This window comes from Magallana gigas, chromosome 8 (assembly GCF_963853765.1).
Source record: "Magallana gigas chromosome 8, xbMagGiga1.1, whole genome shotgun sequence".
Taxonomy (NCBI): domain Eukaryota; kingdom Metazoa; phylum Mollusca; class Bivalvia; order Ostreida; family Ostreidae; genus Magallana; species Magallana gigas.
This window is the reverse complement of record NC_088860.1, coordinates 5,271,552-5,291,972: the sequence shown is the minus strand read 5'-3', so window position 1 is coordinate 5,291,972 and position 20,421 is coordinate 5,271,552. Positions and strand designations below refer to the sequence as shown.

The 20,421-nt window shown below is 33.3% G+C and overlaps 1 protein-coding gene across 4 annotated transcripts; it reads left to right on the top strand.

Annotated features, from left to right (window-relative positions):
• The first annotated feature begins 13,720 nt into the window (after window positions 1-13,720).
• On the top strand, window positions 13,721-17,818 carry LOC105320485 (uncharacterized). 4 transcript variants are annotated; one of them, XM_011418427.4, is made up of 4 exons: window positions 13,721-13,862; window positions 14,071-14,614; window positions 15,752-15,845; window positions 16,255-16,952. In XM_011418427.4, the coding sequence occupies exons 2-4, from the start codon at window positions 14,072-14,074 to the stop codon at window positions 16,620-16,622; spliced, it is 1,005 nt and encodes a 334-aa protein (XP_011416729.3). In that variant the 5' UTR covers window positions 13,721-13,862; window position 14,071; the 3' UTR covers window positions 16,623-16,952. The 4 variants fall into 4 exon arrangements, 3 of the variants coding, with proteins under 3 accessions (XP_011416729.3, XP_065925228.1, XP_019919703.3); XR_010708536.1 differs by lacking the exon at window positions 13,721-13,862 and adding an exon at window positions 17,689-17,818 and having other exon boundaries at window positions 13,952-14,614; window positions 16,255-16,832; XM_066069156.1 differs by lacking the exon at window positions 13,721-13,862 and having other exon boundaries at window positions 13,952-14,614.
• The last annotated feature ends 2,603 nt before the right edge of the window (window positions 17,819-20,421 follow it).

Below are 20,421 nucleotides of genomic sequence, written 5' to 3'. Positions count from 1 at the left end.
AGCATGAATATGTGTAATTCTGATCGTGTAACCTATAAAACTCGGGCATAAACACGTGTAAGATTTGACTCAGTTCCTTCGCATGATGCACATTTTGCAACTTTATTGTTTACATTAGTTAATTAAACCTGCAACTTTGCACACTTTCAATCCGTAGTTTCTGCATTTGTAACTTCAGGCTCGGCAATAGCACATCTGATATGATACAAATTGACAAATGTAAAGTCTACAAGTTTGTCGAATTTTGACATGACCTTATATGGAAACAGTGACGCCACTGATAGAAAAAGGCTAGCTGCAGGTAAAGGCATGCCGTAATCGCCGGAATAGGGATGGAATAAATAAAAATATATATATTAGCTAAGCCTATAATCATATTATCTCTGGATAACAACATTTCATAGAGTATTATTTTTCGGAAAATTAAATTATGAGATTGGTGTACATTTTATCAAGAGAATGTATAAAAGATGCGAGTAAAGAATTCGATCGGCTTCAAATATCCTCTTAGAACTGAAAAACATTACATTTAATGACTTTGTTTGAATACACGTGTATAAAGATATATACGCATTTTTATTCATAGGCGTCTGAACCGGGAGGGGGGGGGGGTAGGGGTGGGGGCTAGGGGGGGACTTAGCCCCCCTCCCCCCACTTTTTTGCCAAGTTAGACATAACCATTAGGAAAATAGCAACAGGGAGGATTCAACCCCCCTACTTTTCCTCGCAACAAACAAAATTGTTCCTTAAAAGACCTTAAAGAGAATGAAATATTAATAGTGATATTGAAAATTAGAGTCATAGTAGGTATACTAGCACCCCCCCCCCCCCCCCAACCACCACCACCACCATGGATTAGGAATTTCATGATTTGGGGGGGGGGATTGGGCAGGTAAGATTGGAGTTATTGGTATACCCTCCCCCACGGATTAGAATTTTCATGATTATGGGAATTCTTGTCAATATGTTTCATGATTAGTTAAGCCCCCCCCTTTCAATTTGCTTCCGACGCCACTGTTATTAAAGTACATGCAACAAATTGTTAAAGTATAGGCCTCGGCTGAATTAAGAAAATATCTCCAAATGCAACCTCATCGCTACCACAAAGTTGTGACAAGACACCCCCCCCCCCCCCGCGAAAAATTACACGGGGTCCGTCAGCTGAGTTGCAAAGTTATCGATAAGAAAAACAAACAATTTAAAGACATTGGTTTTGAGATTGTGATTACCCGGTAATATGAGACATAAGAAGCGAACACCTCTTTAAAATTAATGAATAAAAAATCCAAAGATAAGGTTAACTGTCGTGAAATTAAAATGTGTATAAATTATTTTAAGAAATGTTTCTTTGCATTGTCGGCAATATATAGGGAAAAAAGCCTATCATGCAGGTAAAAATTGACATTTTTTAAAAATCATTTTATTTTTATTACGGGATTGAGTATGACGTCCTGAATGTCGGTTCAATACAGACTCACTTTGTGAAGTTGGCTGATAAAACTTTTCTGGAGAGCTAGTATAATACAACTTTACAGCCACTTGTGAAGTAGCTGCAGGTCTGTAGCTCCCTGTCTAAAAATACAGATGGACGATCTTTGAGCTACAGTGCCTCCCATAGTAAAACTTCAATTTACGGCGCACAAAAAATATGCGCTAGTTTTTTTAAGGTCTTCCGTTTTCCAACGGAAGACCTTATTGTTTTCGTTCGGTTTCTTTTTAGGGTCTTCCGTTTTCAACGGAAGACCCTCTTGTTATTCTACGGTTTCTTTTTCTTTATTCTTATTATTCTTTTTTTTCTTTTTCTGACTTTTTTTGAGCGTTATTTCTCAAAAACTACCCAAATAATTTGCACGAAATTTTTAGGAGTGATAGAACATCATCGCCGCTACATATTGTTAAATTTGTGCATGATGACGTCACTTCCGGTTTCAGATATTGACGAATATGTAAATTTTTTAGGGTCATTTTGTCCACGTATCTCCTCCGAAACTAATCAAGATAGAAGCTTAAAATTTTCAGGGGTTGTAGATGAATGTCTGTAGATATACCCCCATGCTTCCAATTATGAAAATTGCGCAAGGCCTCGAAGCTCGCCTGAACCTGAAAAATAGCACCAAATTTTTCCACAAAATTTTTGCACATTTTCTGTAATACCTTTCGATGTGCACATAATTTGTTAAAACATGTAATACAAAAGTTGATTCAATTTTCACGAGCTTTCCTTTGATATCAAGAAAAAGGGGCTGACCCCTCAAATTAGGGGCCAAGGGGGCTCTAAAGTCTTCTTACAATAACTCTTTACTGAACAATAATTTGTTATTAATTATATAAGCAAAAATGTTCATTGTACGGCTGTTTATCTATACAGTATCATACTAAAGTCATATGTTACGTAATTAGGGGTTTCAAGGGGCCAGAAGTTCAAAACGTTGATCATTAATATCTGAAAAAGGAGAAATATTTTGAAAAGCAATGTAGAACAAAAGTTGCTAAAAATGGTGTTCTTGTCAATATGCTACCTTAAATGTTTTTGTTTATGACCCCATTTAGGAGTTTAAGGGTCGGCCCCTAAAACACATTCGTACAGATATCTCAAGAACGGTTAACATTTCATGAACACTTGTTGAACAAAATATGTTTAAATTTGCAAGACCTTAAATTTGATATCAAGAAAAAGGGGCTGGCCTCTCAAATTAGGGGTTAAAAGGGCTCTAATGTCTTTTTACAATAACTCTTTACTGAACAATATTTTGTTATTAATTATAGAAGCAAAAATGTTCATTGTACAGTTGTTCAACTATACAGTACCATACCTAAGTCATATATTACGTAATTAGGGGTTTCAAGGTGCCAGAACTCAAAACTATGATCATTTATATCTGAAAAAGGAGAAATATTTTAAAAAGCAATGTAGAACAAAAGTTGTTCAAAATAATGTTCTGAACAATATTAAACCAAATATTTTGTTGTTAGTGGCCCCGGTAAGGGGTTAAAGGGTCGGCCTTTTAAACCACATTTGTACATATATCTCGAGAACGGTTTACAAGTCATGAACACTTGTAGGACAAAATATGTTTGTATTAGCGAGACCTTTTATTTGATATCAAGAAAAAGGGGCTGGTCCCACAAATTAGGGGGTACAAGGGTTACTAAGTCTTTTTATGATAACTCTTTTCTGACCAATAATTTGATATTTATTATCAAGCAACGAAGCAGCTTTTATTAAGCTTAATTTAAAACTGAAATCCGTTTTAAAATCAGACGATGCATTACAGAGATATCGGGGTTTAAACATTGATTTTTCCGGAAATTTTGTTTCCGCGTCCTTGGTTTAAAAAATAGCGTAATATTAATAGTAAAATTAACTCGTACCAAAAATAATTGTTAAGTCGTACTTAAACACATTCGGATTTTTTTGTTAAGTTGTTCTTAAAATCAAGAAGGTTTTTGTTAAGTCGTACTTAAAATCATTCGGATTTTGTTAAGTCGTACCAGGAATAATTCGATTTTTTCATCTTTTTATTTTATTTTCTCTTGTTATTGGTTTAAGAGCTCTGCCTCTTACAGGAACTTCCAGCTTTACTTCCGACATTAACGGGAGACCCACTCGTTGCTTTGCAACGAGCTTTGCTCTAGTTCCCTATTATTATTTTTTTTTTTCTTACAAAATTTGTGCAGGCGATTTCTCAAAAATGGCTGAACCGATTTTCGTGAAACTTTCAGATCTAATAGATATTAATCCGAACTTTATATACATTTTTTTCTTTTGATGACGTCATTTCCGTTCTTGAGAAAATGACGTTTTAGCGATTTTCAGAGGGTCGGTTTGTCCAGGGATCTTCTCCTAAACGGTAAAAGATATTGAGTTCAAACTTTCAGGGATTGTAGACAAGAGATTGTAGATGTGCAATTTGGCATTCATATTTGTCATGCTCAAAAGGCGTTAAAGCTCGCCCGGTCCCGAGAATTGAGACTAAAAAAGCGTCGTAATTTTTCATGGTTTTCTTAGTTTATCTCTTTCCTGAAAAATATTTTGTTAACACATGTAATGCAAAAAAAGTTTATATTTACAAGACCTTTCATTTGATATCAAGAAAAAGGGGCTGGCCCCTAAAATTAGGGAACCACAGGTCTCTAAAGTCTTTAATTTGTAGCTCTTTACTGAGAGATATATTGTGAAATGTTATAGAAGCAAATATGTTTATCTCACAGTTATGTATCCAAGCAGTGTAATGATTTTGTCATGTATTACGTAATTAAGGGTTTTTAGGGGCCAAAAGTCCAAAATTTCGATCACCCATATCTCAGAAAGGAAAAATATTTTGGTATGCAACACAGAAGAAAAGTTGTTCAAATTAATGTTCTTAACAATATGCAACCTTCAAAATGTCGTTAAACGGCCCCTATAAGGAGATAAGGGATCGGCCCCTAAAACCTTCTTTCTCATATATCTCCAGAATGGTAACAAATTTCTAAACACTTGTTGAACAAAATTTGTTTAGAATTAGATGAACTTTCATTTGATATCAAGAAAAAGGGGCTGGCCCCTAAAATTAGGGAACCAAATGGCTTTAAAGTCTTTAATCTGTAGCCCTTTAATGAAAGGTATTTTGTAAAATGTTATAGAAGCAAATATGTTTATCTCACAGTTATGTATGCACGCAATGTAACGATTTTGTCATGTATTACGTAATTAAGGGTTTTTAGGGGCCAAAAGTCCAAAATTTCGATCACCCATATTTCAGAAAGGAAAAATATTTTGTAATGCAATACAGAAGAAAAGTTGTTTAAATTAATGTGCTAAACAATATGCAACCTTCAAAATTTCGTTAAACGGCCCCTATAAGGAGATAAGGGATCGGCCCCTAAAACCTTCTTTCTAATATTTCTTCAGAACGGTAACGATTTTCTGAACACTTGTTGAACAAAATTTGTTAAGAAATAAATGACCTTTCATTTAATATCAAGAAAAAGGGGCTGGCCCCTTAACTAAGGGGACCAAAGGGCTCTAAAGTCTTTAATCTGTACCCCTTTACTGTAAGATATTTTGTAAAAGGTTATAGAAGCAAATATGTTTATCTCACAGTTATGTATCCAAGCAATGTAATGATTTTATTATGTGTTACGTAATTAAGGGTTTTGGGGGCCAAAAGTCCAAAATTTCGGTCCCCCATATCTCAGAAAGGAAAAATATTTTGTAATGCAATACAGAAGAAAAGGTGTTCAAATTTATGTTCTTAACAATATGCAACCTTCAAAATGTCGTTAAACGGCCCCTATAAGGAGATAAGGGATCGGCCCCTAAAACCTTCTTTCTCATGTATCTCCAGAACGGTAACGAATTTTTAAACACTTGTTGACAAAATGTGTTCAGAATTAAATGTCCTTTTATTTGGTTCAAAGAAAAAAGGGGACTGGCCCCTTAAATTAGGGGATCAAAGGGCACTAAAAAAATTTATCTATAGCCCTTTAATGAGGGCCATCTTGTGAAAGGTTATTAAAACTGGATTAGGTATAATACGTTTATATATCCTAACAATATAATGATTTTCTCTTGCGTTACCCAATTAGGGTTTTTAGGGACCAGATGTCAACAAGTTTAATCTTTTCAATCTTCATTGGAAGAAATGCAAGTATTTCAAAAAGCAATGTAATAGAACTTATAAAAAGCGATACAATAAAGCATTAGTAGTTCACTGCTTTTTCCATATCATGTTTAGTTGTCGAAAATCAAAGTCGATGATGTCATATTTTCTTCTAAAAATCGGACGGAAGACCTCCTCGTTGCTCGCAACGAGATCGTGTCTAGTTTTTTTTTTTTTTTCTTACGCTTTTTTGTACAAGCGATTTTTTGAAAACGACTTGACCGATTTTCATGAAAATTTCAGATCTTGTAGATATTGATAAAAACCTTATATATAATTTTTTATTTTAATGACGTCATTTCCGTTCGGGAGATATTGACGTTTTAGTGATTTTTAGAGGGTCATTTTGTCCTGCTATCTCCTCCTAAACGAAAAAAGATATTGAATTTAAATTTTCAGGGATTGTAGACAAAAGATTGTAGATGTGTTTAAAGGCATTTGTGGTTGTCTGGCTTCAAAGGCGTCGAAGCTCGCCTGGACCCGAAAATCGAGTTTAAAAAAACGACGTAATTTTTAATGGTTTTCGTTCTTTATCTCCTTTCCTGAAAATATTTTACCATAACATATAGAGCAAATAAAATTTATATTTACATGATCTTCCGTTTGATAACAAGAAAAAGGGGCTGGTCCCTTAAATAAGGGGCCAAAAGGGCTCTAAAGTCTTTCTCCCATAGCACTTTACTGAGAAATATTTTGTAATATGTTTAAGAAGCAAAAATGTTCATCTTTTACTAATTAAACTATACATTATAAATTTTTTATTATGCGTTACGTAATTAGGGGTTTTAAGGGGCCAAAAATCCAAAACTTCGATCTAATATATCTCAAAAAGGACAAATATTTTGAAAAGCAATATAGAATAAAAGATGCTTAGAATGATGTTTTAAACAATATTCAATCATAAAATTTTCGTTATCTGGCCCCAAAAAGGAGATTAGGGGTTGGCCCCATAAATGTCCTTTCCCAGATAGCTCATAAACGGCAAAGAATTTCTAAACACTTGTTGAACAAAATATGTTTAATATCAAAAGAACTTTCGTATGATGCCAAGAAAAAGGGGCTGGCCCTTCAATTTAGGGGCCAAAAGGGCTCTAAAGTCTGTCTTTCATAGCACTTTACTGAGAAATATTTTGTCATATGTTTCAGAAGCAAAAATGTTCATCTTTTACTAATTAAACTATACATTATAAATTTTTTATTATGCGTTACGTAATTAGGGGTTTTAAGGGGCCAAAAGTCCAAAACTTCGATCGAATATATCTCAAAAAGGACAAATATTTTGAAAAGCAATATAGAATAAAAGATGTTTAAAATGATGTTTTAAACAATATTCAATCATAAAATTTTCGTTATCTGGCCCCAATAAGGAGATTAGGGGTCGGCCCCTAAAACGTCATATCCCAGATAGCTCAAAACCGGCAAAGAATTTCTAAACACTTGTTGAACAAAATATGTTTAATATCAAAAGAACTTTCGTATGATGCCAAGAAAAAGGGGCTGGCCCTTCAATTTAGGGACCAAAAGGGCTCTAAAGTCTTTCTTCCGTAGCACTTTACTGAAAAATGTTTTGTTATATGTTTAGGAAGCAAAAATGTTCATCTCACATTTATTTAACAACATATTATAATTATTTTATTATGTGTTCCGTATTAAGGGGTTTTAATGGGTTTTAAGGGGCCAGAAGTACCAAACTTTGATAACATACCTCAAACAGAACAAATATTTTAAAAAACATTATTTTGAAAATCAATATAGAATAAAATGCTGAGAATGATGTTCCTAATAAAATTCAACCATCAATTTTTTTTGTTGCCCCAATAAGGAGATAAAGGGTCAAATATCAAAGTCAAGGTCATATAACCTTCAAAAAATCGCACGGAAGACCTCCTCGTTGCTCGCAACGAGATCGTATCTAGTTTTTTATTATTATTGAAGATTGTGTTATTATTTATCTTTCACTTACACAACAACAAAAAGTATAAATACATGTTAAGTAACATATATTTTTCCGCGAAAAATTACCAAATCCTTGCAGGCCGTTTATTCTAACTAATTCAGAAAAATAACAAGAGTAAAAATGGGGTACTCTATATGCAATGTTTTTGCCCAAAAATGACTAAGTTCAACAGCTGATATTTTGATAAATTATCAGAAATCAAAATCCTAGCAATTTGCATACTTCTATATATATGTATAAATGATCTGCAAAAGAACAACTTTCTATCTTGAAAACTGTTCGAGGAGTTATCGGTACAATAAGGGTACCTTTTTGACAGCCACTCGCCCGTCTGCAATTTTTACTATTTCAATAATCGGAACCCGGTTAAAAATTCACTCTCAAAATTCTTATATGCAATTCAGAAGCAATGGAGTTACATGGGACCTCACGGCGGTCTTCGAACCCCATGCCGCTCAAAATATATTTACCCCCTTAGGAAATATCTTGATCGGTCTCATTTCTAGAAAAGAGTACGCATTTACTTATATTCCAGTTTAAATAACATGTCAAATTTTTTTTAGAGATATAAGATATTAGGCATTTCCTTTTATAATACCATGAGAAATTAGCGCATTCGTCACATCGGCAACGATTTTTTTTTCTACATGAACCTCTTCCTGTTTGGTCCAGTTTCAATCATACCTCAATTTTTTCTAAAAATAATACCGGTGTTTTCGATAGAAAAGGAGTCGTTCATTAACAGCTTATTGCAACAGTTTAGCTGAATATTATGTTTATTTTTCGTTCATTCCGGTCCGGTGGTTACGGCATGCCTTTTCCCGCAGCAAGGCAGTTGCCATATAAGGTCATGTCAAAATTCGACAAACTTGTAGACTTTACATTTGTCAATTTGTATCATGTCAGATGTGCTATTGCCGAGCCTGAAGTTACAAACGCAGAAACTACGAATTGAAAGTGTGCAAAGTTGAAGGTTTAATCAACTAATGTAAACAATAAGTTGCAAAATGTGCATCATGCGAAGGAACTGAGTCAGATCTTACACGTGATTATGCCCGAGTTTTATAGGTTACACGATCAGAATTACACATATTCATGCTCAGGCTCACACATCAATACGATTGCATATTCGGATTTACAAGTTTACATGTCTGGATTTTTGAACACGATTACCCTCCATAGTTCAAACGTGGTGAGACAAGCAAACACAGGATCTTCTAAGTTTATTAAAATAATACAAGACCATTCCAAATATTTTCCATGTTTAGCGTCCACTCCAAAGACAAAAAAAATCTTTTTATCTCGAATAAAAAAAAAGAAAACGCGCACAAATCAACAAAAACGCATTTTTATTTTTTTAGTACATTAATTAATAAATCTCTTATCATTTTGAAAATTTTATTCAAACTGTAACAAAACTTAATACATGTACATAAATATCCAAATCTTTGGCTCAAATGGTAAAAAAAAGCAAATTAAAACTTGAATTTTAGTGCATGTATTTTCGTGCCCCGATACACCCTATCAAACAAAACTATTGTTGTGATTAATGAAGCATATTGGAAAGAATTTATAAATACCTTGAATTTCATATATCTGTAGGCATTTTTCATTTACTATATCTTGACCTTTAAAGTGTTTTCAGACCGAAAAACGGACAGACAGGAGGACAGAAGTGATCAAAACATGATGTTTAATATAAATTAGCATACTTTAGTCACTGTTATCATGTAATATAGCATCCTTATTATTGCATATCTGGATATCTGGACCGTAAGGTTTACAATTAAACTTGGCAATTTTCTAAAACTAACTTCACTCCTTCCCCTTTATTGGATGGCACGCAACAATTATTTTGAAATTGGTATATCCTGTATATGCCATACATTCTTTTGAACAATAAAATAGTAAAAATATACTGGCGATTTTTTCTTTGATAAGGAAATATGCCATGCGAGATCAATATGCATTCACAAGTATCATGCCTATAAAAAGGCGTATCAGCTATGCAAGTTTAAATCATGAATCCCTACAGAAGCCCCGTCCCTGTCAGTGTGATCGTTGTACACCTATTGATATATCTTGTTTCCTCAATTGCTTTAATTAAAATGTTTAAAATCTCCCAAAGCTAAAGATTCAGTCTATTCTTTAATTCGAACACAGGTCAATGGTTAGTCAGCCAATCATTAAAATTTTTTTAGTTTTACTGGTTTCTTGGAAAATAAAATGAAAATGAAATCATTTCTCGAAAAAGTATGTTAGGGCTTATGATGGCTATTTTATTGGGTTTTTGTTCATTTTCATCATTTTGTGAGACATTATGAGAAATCGTTTTTCAAAGAAAATATAAAGAAGATTTCAATTATTAATTTCTATAATTACTAGATATATTGTGATCTTATTTCTACTAAATGTTGTAGCACATTCATCTCATATTATGCTTTTAAAATTTTAATGTCTACAATCATTCACTTTATAAAATATAGCCACAGTATCACAGTTTCGCAGACTATCTGTCTACCCACTCCAATTCCTCACTTAAAACGAGTAGAGGTTTCAGTGAATATCTATCTCTGAATGTTTTTCGCAAGTTTAATTGTGACACTGAGTGTACATATAGATACATAAAAACAGAAACAAATTGAATTTCGAAATCATTCAGATTAATTCATTTTTATACCATAGAAGATAATACCATTTATCATCATTAACAAAAATTGCCCCCTCCTTGACCAAGAATTGAAAGAGATGAAATACATGTAGCTCGGTTACATGTATTCGGAAAACAAGAGCGGCTGTAAATTACAGAGGATAAATTTATTTTAATTATTCACAGAAAGAAAAATGAAAGTTTAGCGTGTTTTCTAGAATTAAAGCAGAATCAAAAAAATTACATGCGTTAATGTACTTGGACAACAGTTTTTGCAACATTTTGAGAAAAAATCCGAAAAAGCACAAAAATCACAAAAATATTTCTTAGAATTTTCAGATAGGGGTGGTGCATTCCTCAGGGGTTATTTATCAAAACCGATTTGGTTTGACTTTTCCTATAGCGTCACGATCATTTCTGTCAGCTACGTCATGCATAAATTATACACGCCGCCGTTGTGAAAACTTTATGATTGGTTAACTCCTTTTCTTAGGCGGAGTTATCAGTACACGCTTATGCAATGCCAGAGCTGAAGGATTTCTCAGAACAGTTCACTTCCCCCAAATATTATTCATTCAAAATCGACTATCCCTTATGTTTAAATTCTGTGCAAAACTCTCTCTCTCTGTGTAAACGAGCGTTAAACCAAAGCCTCAAGCTACGGTCCAGAGTACGGCGTTATAAAAAATATAATATTTAAAAGTTGCATGTGCTAAGCGTTCATTTCATGTAAATACCGTAAATGAATAATGCACATGTATTACCTACTAACTTGCCAGTCGAAGTGATAGATATGAATTCCTCGATTTCTGCACCTTTTGATCGGCAATCGACAGTCAATAAAAGAATTGAACGATCATGGTGTGAAAGAACGAGACGGAGAGTGCAAGGGGGTTTGTACATGTGCGTCTTCATTAGGCAAGTGTCCGATTCGTTTCTCTTCTGTTGCTCTATCACTTTCGGTGTAAATATATATACTAAAATATCCACAAACCATTTACTGCAGATTTCTTTATTTTACCTGTCTCTGAACCACCGATCACCAGCTCCATACATGAACACTGGTTTGTTTACATACATAAAAAATACAGTTCTTGATCCGCTTTCCGAGTACGGTTAAAGGTTGTTTAATAGGAGAAAGTTTGGGGCAAGTAAAATACAATTATTAACAGTAGTAAACTAAATGAAGAATTATTTAAATGGATTATTTGCACAAAATGTGGTATGGTATGATGCAAATCTTTTTTAAAAATAGCCTTATTTTTATACGCGGCAAATTGCCGTAAAGTTTTTTTTTTTTGTACATGTAAGTATTGTACATGCACTGTAGCTTTATATTTTCTAACCCAAAAGTTATACATAGAGCTACAGCTATATTATGCTATATACCGTATGTATTGTTTTATCACAAGTGTACACTTTCGAAAAATAGCCCAATTTCGACAGTCACCCATGTGAATTTTTCATTCTCTGATATGTTGTTGTTCTGTCCGTGCATAATTTAGTCTTAGTTAACCAGCAGCCAATCAACGGTAAGCTGAATCCACCAATAAAAAAAATTGTGGTTAAGGTGCGGGTATTGTTATAGCATTGAATGATTTATTTTTGACGTCGTCGTGTCAATAACTGCCGTCAGGTGAGCAGACAAATTGAATAACGCGCGTTATGATACATTCCCTTACTGAAGAAATCAATTGTTTACTTAAATAAATTGATATAAAGTGCAGATCACAGAGGGAGTGAATTAGTAATAGCAAGAACAGCTGATTTGTAAAACCGGTTTAAACTGGTTATCACAGAGACTATTGAGATGAGATCGACGAGCATGAAAATATAATACATGAAAAATAACTATTGAAATGTTGCTTTCAACAATAAAGTCAACTGTTTTGTTGAATAATTATAAAACATGGTGTTTTGACAACATTTATGACATACATTTTTTAACCGGTAACATAGAAATCACTGTTTGAGAACTACTTATGTAAATTACTTGTAAATTCATACGCAGTGAATAGGTGTTGCATTTAGAGGCATTTAAACATCACGGAATTTAATGGCAAAACACAGTAGAATGTAAATATTTATGTATGACGTAGCTGAAAGAGTTGAACGCGACGCGATCGGAAAAGTCAAACCAAATCGGTTTTAGTATTATCACTGACCTAACTTATGGTTCTGATATTTATTTCTTCTGTTATTTTCATCTCATTCACCATATTCTATTTAAAAAAAAAATTGATAAAAATGACTGTAGGAAACAGTATATTTACACGAACACAATCCGGACGCTCGTCTCCAAAAGCCTAACCTTCCCCTCGCTGTTTGTGAGAGGCTAAATGGCTTACATTTCGACCGCGTGCGATCGAGGAGAATGAAAAAATTAAGTGGTAAGTTAACCATGCAATTGCAAGCATCAACAAATTATAAAATCTTTGCTGATAAAAAAAAAATTGTCTTTGCACCACAATCTGATTATAAAATCAGCCATTCTGATACGCTACCGCTCTCGAACGGCCGATTTTAATCAGATTGTTTGCACCAGTGGCAGTGTACCGTATATTATACTTTCTTTAGATGATTACGGATTAAAGTTTTCCGAAACATACAATCTTGTATGACAAAAGTTAAGAAGAACATACTATTAACCAAGTAAAAAGGTATACTTTTTACTCCACAGTGTTAAGATAAAAAAAATCAGAGAGAATTTCTCCAAACGAACAGTCATTTTCTTTTTATCTCCTACAGTTGAACTGAACAGCACATATACATGTATATATATATGCGAAAGGAGAGGTTATTCGCGAATTTTAAGGATACTTGCCACACGCAAGAAATAAGAAGTTCACAAGTCTTCTATTGTTTCCCATCCTGTATTTCCTTGCTCAACATGCTGGTTTTCCATTTATGGCCTTAAATTGTATTTACACCCACACAGTACATTCAAAATTCATAATAAGAGAGAGATAGATGAAATATATATACGTGTATACATTAGTTCGGATACTGGCAAACAACTATATACATGTATTGATGAAACAATCACAGGTGCTTCAGGTTAGGACCGACCCCCCCCCCCCCCCCATCCGCCACCCCAAGCATCTTAGCCCCCCCCCCACCCCCCGAGACTTTACTCCTTTTTTTTATTATTAAATTACCCTTTTATGGCACATTTCTAATCTAACTCATACATTCATTGCAAAAATGACATAGAACAAGTATTTGTTTTATTTTAAATTTTCTTTATATTGCATAAAATCCCGTGGGTCTAGATACTTTGGGGGAGGGGGGTCGAAGGAGGAGGGTCCTGCATGGACATTTGAGACAACGATGGGAAAGAGCATTTGCAGTTTATATATTTCATTTTGCAAACAAATACCGGGTATTACCCGAAGTTTGAATGCAAAGTGAATCATGCACTAGGGACATAATGAACTTTAAATTAATTCCCCTTTTGAATCACTTCGATGAAAACACCATATGTATGAAAAATCAACACTTGGGGGGTTACCTGGTTGAGTACGGTGAAGGGAAGTACATGTAAGATAGGGCCAATGTAATATTGTAATAATTCAGTTTGACTTAAATTGCTGTAGACAACCTTAAACAGGTACAGTCATTTATCTTAATAATATTACGCATATAATTATGCAAAATGCATGTTATGAATTATGTAGGTCACCAGTAATGTTTGTAAACATTGTGCAGCTCTAGATAGGGTTTTTAAAAACCCAGCTGGCAGTTGTGTTTCTTTTATCAAGAAATAGACATATACTTTCGTTTTCTCTATGTGATACAAAATAATAATTATTTTCAAGCATGTCGGGCAGAATAGATGCACAAATGCTGGATCAAGAGAAAAGCGAAGAAGAGGAACAAAAAGAACCACTGCGTGTAGAAATTGACAAAGACCAAAAAAAGACGACTGTAGACATTTGTACACTAAACAAAGACGCGGAGAAAAGGAAAGTGCATAATGATAAGATTAATATTGTGATGTTTGACCAACAAGGCTTAAAATCATGCTGTGTGTTTATGCGCAAGAAGAATTGTTCAAACTGTGAGTTGTGCAAGTTTATTGCATTGATTCTTTCTGTGTTCACAAATGTAGTTCTCATTGTTTTCATCGTTATCGCTTTTTACGACAAACTGTACGACGACCCGTCGGGGAAATCATCGCAGATTTCGTCACCACAAAAACTTGTACAAAACGAGGAGGGAAATAGACCGCACAGCGTGTGCGTGAAGTGTAATATTGGTGATCAAAAACTGCAAAGACAGCTACATACAGTTTCTGGACTTAGTTCAGATGATCTTTGTTGTAAAGAAGACGTTACGTCTGTTAAGATTCTTACAACTTTGGTGAGCTAACTTTATACCTAATGAGCTATAATAAAACATTATCGTTCGGCACTTTCAAATTGACAGTTGTTGCTGCTTGGTTATTTGACTCATTTTGGAATTCAGTTAAACAATGAACAATTGCTTTATTATCCAGCATGATAAATATGCATGCATATAAAAAGGCATTCATTGAACTAAATGTCAAATTACCAACAAAAATTATATTCTGGGTGCTAAAAAAGATTTAACATTATGCAAAATATCATCAGTGCATAATGCGTGGTTTAAAAAAATGAGATTTAAATATGTTACTTCCTATTTAAATTCGCAGAATACCCCATTTGCTTCAAAGAAGTAAACCCCCTGCTCTGAAAATCGATTGAACATGTAAATATTTAACGCGCGTTTTCTACGTAAAAAAAAAATAAACCAGAAGATAGCGTTTGTATTTCTTATATATACATCTAGTTCAGCTGTGTTACAAAGTAAAAAATGCATTGACCTAGAAATTGTGCAACTGCAAATCGACATCTACCATGACATACACTTAATCATTAGATTAAGGCATGCTCCCTGGCTTTTTTTTATTGCAAAAAAATTAATGAATGCAGGTTTCACAACCGTTGCTGGCAAATTCACATAACTTATTTATTTCATTAATTATATCGAAAGCTGAAGAAAACAATCAAAGAATTTATTTCACGTTCAATCTAGTTTTGCTGTTCTGTGATGATATCTCTTATAATGCTGTCAGAAGTTTGTCTAGTACTGAAATTCATCGTATCATTTATAAATCCTAAAAGTCTACATGTAGAATACATCCTGAATTTTACCACACGAGGGCTCAGATAGCAAAACTGCTATTTATTTTGACAAATTCACAGACAGTAATGGTTTTTGGAGGTCGACTTTGTTTCAAAACCCAATTTTAATCCATCAATGACACAGAACTTTAATATTGTCCAGTACATGTAGCTGTTTATCCTGTACAATATACACAGAGATAAAATACATGTTAATATATGATGGAGGTCAATTTAATACTAAGATAATGCCGATATCAAATATATTTCTATAAACATATCGGTTTATTGTGTTTTGATTACGCGTATGCAAACTCTAATTTTTGTTAATGGTAGCTTATTTAACTTTCAGATTGCCTCCGAGAGAAAGAGACAGAAAACAGAAGACTACCTTTTCTTGTATTTCCCATCCTACGTCAACAATGGTAAACTGCATGCCTCCCTAAGTATATTGATACTTGGTTTCTTTATTATTTTTTTATAACAGCATAGAACATTTGTATAATTCACATACATCTGAGGAATTGATATACCTCTTCACCCTTTTCAATATAATTTTGAAAATGATAACATGATTTTTGGCTTGTTGAAAAGCCTGAATAAGTGCGAAAGAATTGATATATCTATAAATCTCTGACACTTCCAAATAAAATTTTAGATCTAATGCTAACAATTTTACTCTTTTTTTTGTCATACAATCAAACAATAAGAAGCTTTCTTTTGGGATTCATTGGGATATGAAGGTAGCGGCGTTGCAGAAAAAATACATAACCCACATGCATGACCAAAATGTCTGTGGTGCAAGTTATAACTTGTGATATAAAGCTGTTCAGTGTTGTGAATTCTTTTCTATAGGTAAGCCGCGTAGAAATAGCAAGGACGCATTAAAGACTGTGCTGAAGAGTGATTCTCTAGTTTCTTACCCTGGAAACAAGATAATCGTAGAGAAAACAGGTACCTACGTCATCTTTATTGCTCTGACGCAGACGTCTATTCGTCAAGGTGACGTAAGTGTCTGCATCATTAGATTCAGAGAGAGGGAAGAAAAACTGTTGAGAGTTTCCATGCAGACCAGACGTGGGATATTGACCTATAATGCTGCGCATGTATCCGAAGTGTTTCATTTGAAAAGTGGGGATTCTATTGTAATTCAAATGAAAGGAGAAGAAAATTTATACACTCTAAAAGAGTCCAACTATTTTGGTTTGTACAGAGTTAGCTAAATAAAGACAACTTTATGCAAGCATGTTTTGCTCAATAGCGTGTAATGGATCCAGACATCCCCCTTTGTAGTATGACTGCAGTGTCATGAGAACGTATATTTACGGGATAGTGCTGGATTTTTCTCCCTTTTTTTCAACAGAACGCCGAGGACGCTGTACATAAAGTGATGAAGGAGGAACAATTACCAGTATTAGTGCTTCCAGTCAACTGTAAGCTCATATGATCTCAAAATATAAAATGGCAAGCTACGGTACAAATATTTAAATAATACAAACAGCCTAATCAAAAACAAAACAAAAACTTTATTATTAGTATTTATTCTTTGAATATTATGAAGTGATCCTTGGTTGGGGCATGATCAGATCTGATGAAGCACACATACTTTACGATAGAGTTGATCACGCCCCGATCGTAAAGTTCAGATCACCTCATGTTATTCAAAGACATTCTTTATTACTTATATTCATTCATATGACTTTCATTAATTTCATGACTTTACATTTGTACGTACGTTATTTTCATTTCGAATAATTATGCAAATCCCGCTTGCGTCTCAACAGTGCGTCATTTGCATCATTGGTGAAAATTATTGACATTTGCGTTACAATTTTTTTAGGGTCGTCAGTGTTATCACTAAAAAAGGCACCTAAAATTGTAAAGAATTTAAAACAATACATTAGTTTATATAATGTGGGAAAATCATGTTTTACATAACAACAAATATGTACAGAGAGAGAGAGAGAGAGATGTCTTAATAAATCTTTTGCATGAACGTATTCATTTCAGCCTTATTGAATGTAATTGTGTATAATAATAAACAGATATTGCATTAATATATTAAAGGAATAATTTATCATGAGCTGCATGAGCAAACATGGTCGGAGTGATCAAACCCAAGAGAGCTCTAAGAGCTTTATGATAGATTAGAACACGTCCGACCGTAGTTGATCACCTCATAATATTTAAAGAATGATTCCATTCCTTAGTACTTATATAATTTTCAGCAATTGAACGATTGAATATTGAAATATTCATTGATGAAATGTAATGGTTTATATATTACAGAATCGATTCGTAGTGTTATCACAAAGACACTGGAAAATATAAATATATATCAATAAAATTAAAAATAAATATAATTATATTGAAATTTGCATGTCATTGTTTGTAAATATTGTATAAATAAAGAACTCAAAACCATTTTGTAGTGGGTTTTTTTTATAAATACAATATGAAAACGAATGTTTTCTTCGTGTAAAAATATTAATTGTGTCATGCTTATCCTTTTTGTATAAAAAAAAAGTATTTAATTCGTACATAAATACAAAAATGTAGAATCCTCAGTTGCAAGCATATTTAAGCATTGAATTATTATTTTCTGAAAGATGTGGTCTCATAACTTCAACGGTGTGTGCATACAAATTGAATAACGCGCGCTAGCGCGTTATGATAATTTGTTTGCACACACCGTTGCAGTTATGAGACCACATCTTTCAAAAGGTAATGATTCAATGCTTATATTTACGTTTTTAAACATTTATTTCCTTCCCGCAAATATGATTTGTTCTTAAAAAGCTCTGACTTATTCAACGAGTAATGCGAAATTAACGGAAGAGCCATTGGAACAGCGGAATTATGCTAACAAAAAAATTGCACAGCGTTTTAAAATCTCAGAACACAATTTCATTTTTTTTCTGATTTAATAAAAAAAATTTTCAAAAGTATTTTTTTAAAGTCTACACACATAGTTTAACCAAAATTCAAAACAAAATTTTGGGTTCAAAATGCTTAATTTGGCGCTACGGGGTATTTAATTTGACCTATCTGCACTGAAAGTACAGATTGCACATAAATCGCACATAAATCGCTTTTCCCACTATATTTTATGATCTGAATGAACCACGACATCAAATACAAATTTATATTATTTAAAATAAATAGAATTAAAATTACCTTAAAGGAAAATGTTACAATTTCTTCACCTAATTGATATTTTGACCTTTTTGCACCGATAAAACGCTATCTTAATCCATTACCAATTCAAAATGTGATGAAATTATTTAAAAGTCACAAACTTTTTCTCAAATTATGATTAACTTGTTTAAAAAAATCTCAACATTTCAGAAAATAAAACAAAAAGTATGGGTCTATTATGTAAAATTTGAGATAGGGCATGAAATAAGCTGATTTTAGACAAAAATTGGGATTTATTTTTCTTTGACTTTTATGAAATATTAGTTAAATTTGCCAATATGTGTCGTTATAAATATTGAAAAATTGTAAAATTATGTTTTTCATAACAAAATGAAGATATCCTAATGCACAAACTATCTAGAAATTTTGTTTGCACTAAAAATAAGGAAGCTAAAGTGACGGTACTCTTAGACAACTGAGTTATGAAAAATGTTCATTTTCTTCTTAAAAACCTTCCGCCACAAAATATAGTCCCATACTAAACTCTGTAAATATGTAATTTTTCCTTTACTTTTTTATTTGAGATAGTTTAATTGTCATTATAAAATTTGAATTTATGAGTAGAATCAATATATGATGCATAATTTCTAGAATAGAGGTGACCCAAAATGGCTACCCAAAAACAGAGGAACGAACCTCTTTAATTTTGGTACACTAAGATATTAATCAACTGAATTCATTTAACCGTCAAAATATATTAATTTTACATCAATGAAATATTAATCAGCGTAAGTATAATATCAGGTCGTGATCCGGTTTGAAGTCGCGAGAAGGGTCAGTTCATGTTTTTGGAGAAATACTGCAGGAAAACTGAATGTATTCCTACGCACCATATTTGGTGATTGGGTCTTCTTTGTTATGCGTAAATAAATAGATGGAAAGAAAGTAAATGTAAATATAATGAAATAAACGCATTGCTCTTCATGTCATTGAATCGTTCTTCTTGTGTGTATTTGGTAGATTTGATAATTTTGAAACGCATATTTATTTCCGATTGTATCATATAAAAGTGTAAAGTGGTCGTATTTTTCTGCAGAGTAAATTTGAATACTTTGTATATCCTGATTTGGCGTCAATTTTCTTTCTCATTTTTATGATTCATGTTGCCTATTTGAATGCAAAAGATGCATGGCGCCATCATGCATGTTGCACTACAATACAGCATTTGTGAATTGTATTTGGTGGAACGAACTGTTAACCTCCGAATTGACCTTCCTTTTAACCTCCCAATCAAGCATTGACTCACAAATGTAGAAGTTTATGATAGTGTACACAGTTTTATTAATTGTTAAACTTTACACATCAACCCAAAGACAGTTACAAACAGACAATTGCTTCAATTACACCAAAGAGCAACATTAGAAGGATTCTTGAATAATTTAACACATTTGTAAAAACGTACAGTGTGCCTTGAAGTGTTTTATGTTCAAAAGGATTTTTCTTATTTGAACGTTGATTTTGACTTCATTTTTGACTGTTGCTTTCAAAAAAGAAATTTCTTTTGGTATAACTTTTAGTTGAAAAAATGAAGCTCTCTAATCTGATACCGCTATCGGCTATCTTTGTTACACGTATATATGACCGAATGAGAAGATGTGGAGGATCAGACATACTGTATACAAGGAAATATTCGCGTCCGTATTATTTTCGCCCACTTGACTTCATTGTCACCAGACAAGTTTTAGACTGGGCGAATTCCAATGTATCATATTATATCTCTTTAAACACATTTGTTTCTGGACAAATTTAAGAAGGGGCGAAACTGTTTGCAAGAATAGATCGGCGATAATAACATGGGGCGAAAAATAACCCTTTGTACAGTAG

What these genes read in the sequence shown, in the direction of transcription:
- LOC105320485 (XM_011418427.4), top strand. Translation starts at nt 14,072, where the DNA reads ATGTCGGGCAGAATAGATGCACAAATGCTGGATCAAGAGAAAAGCGAA. An exon ending in TTAAGATTCTTACAACTTTG is followed by an intron (nt 14,615 to 15,751) that starts GTGAGCTAACTT and finishes TTTAACTTTCAG; the next exon opens with ATTGCCTCCGAGAGAAAGAG. An exon ending in TAAACTGCATGCCTCCCTAA is followed by an intron (nt 15,846 to 16,254) that starts GTATATTGATAC and finishes TCTTTTCTATAG; the next exon opens with GTAAGCCGCGTAGAAATAGC.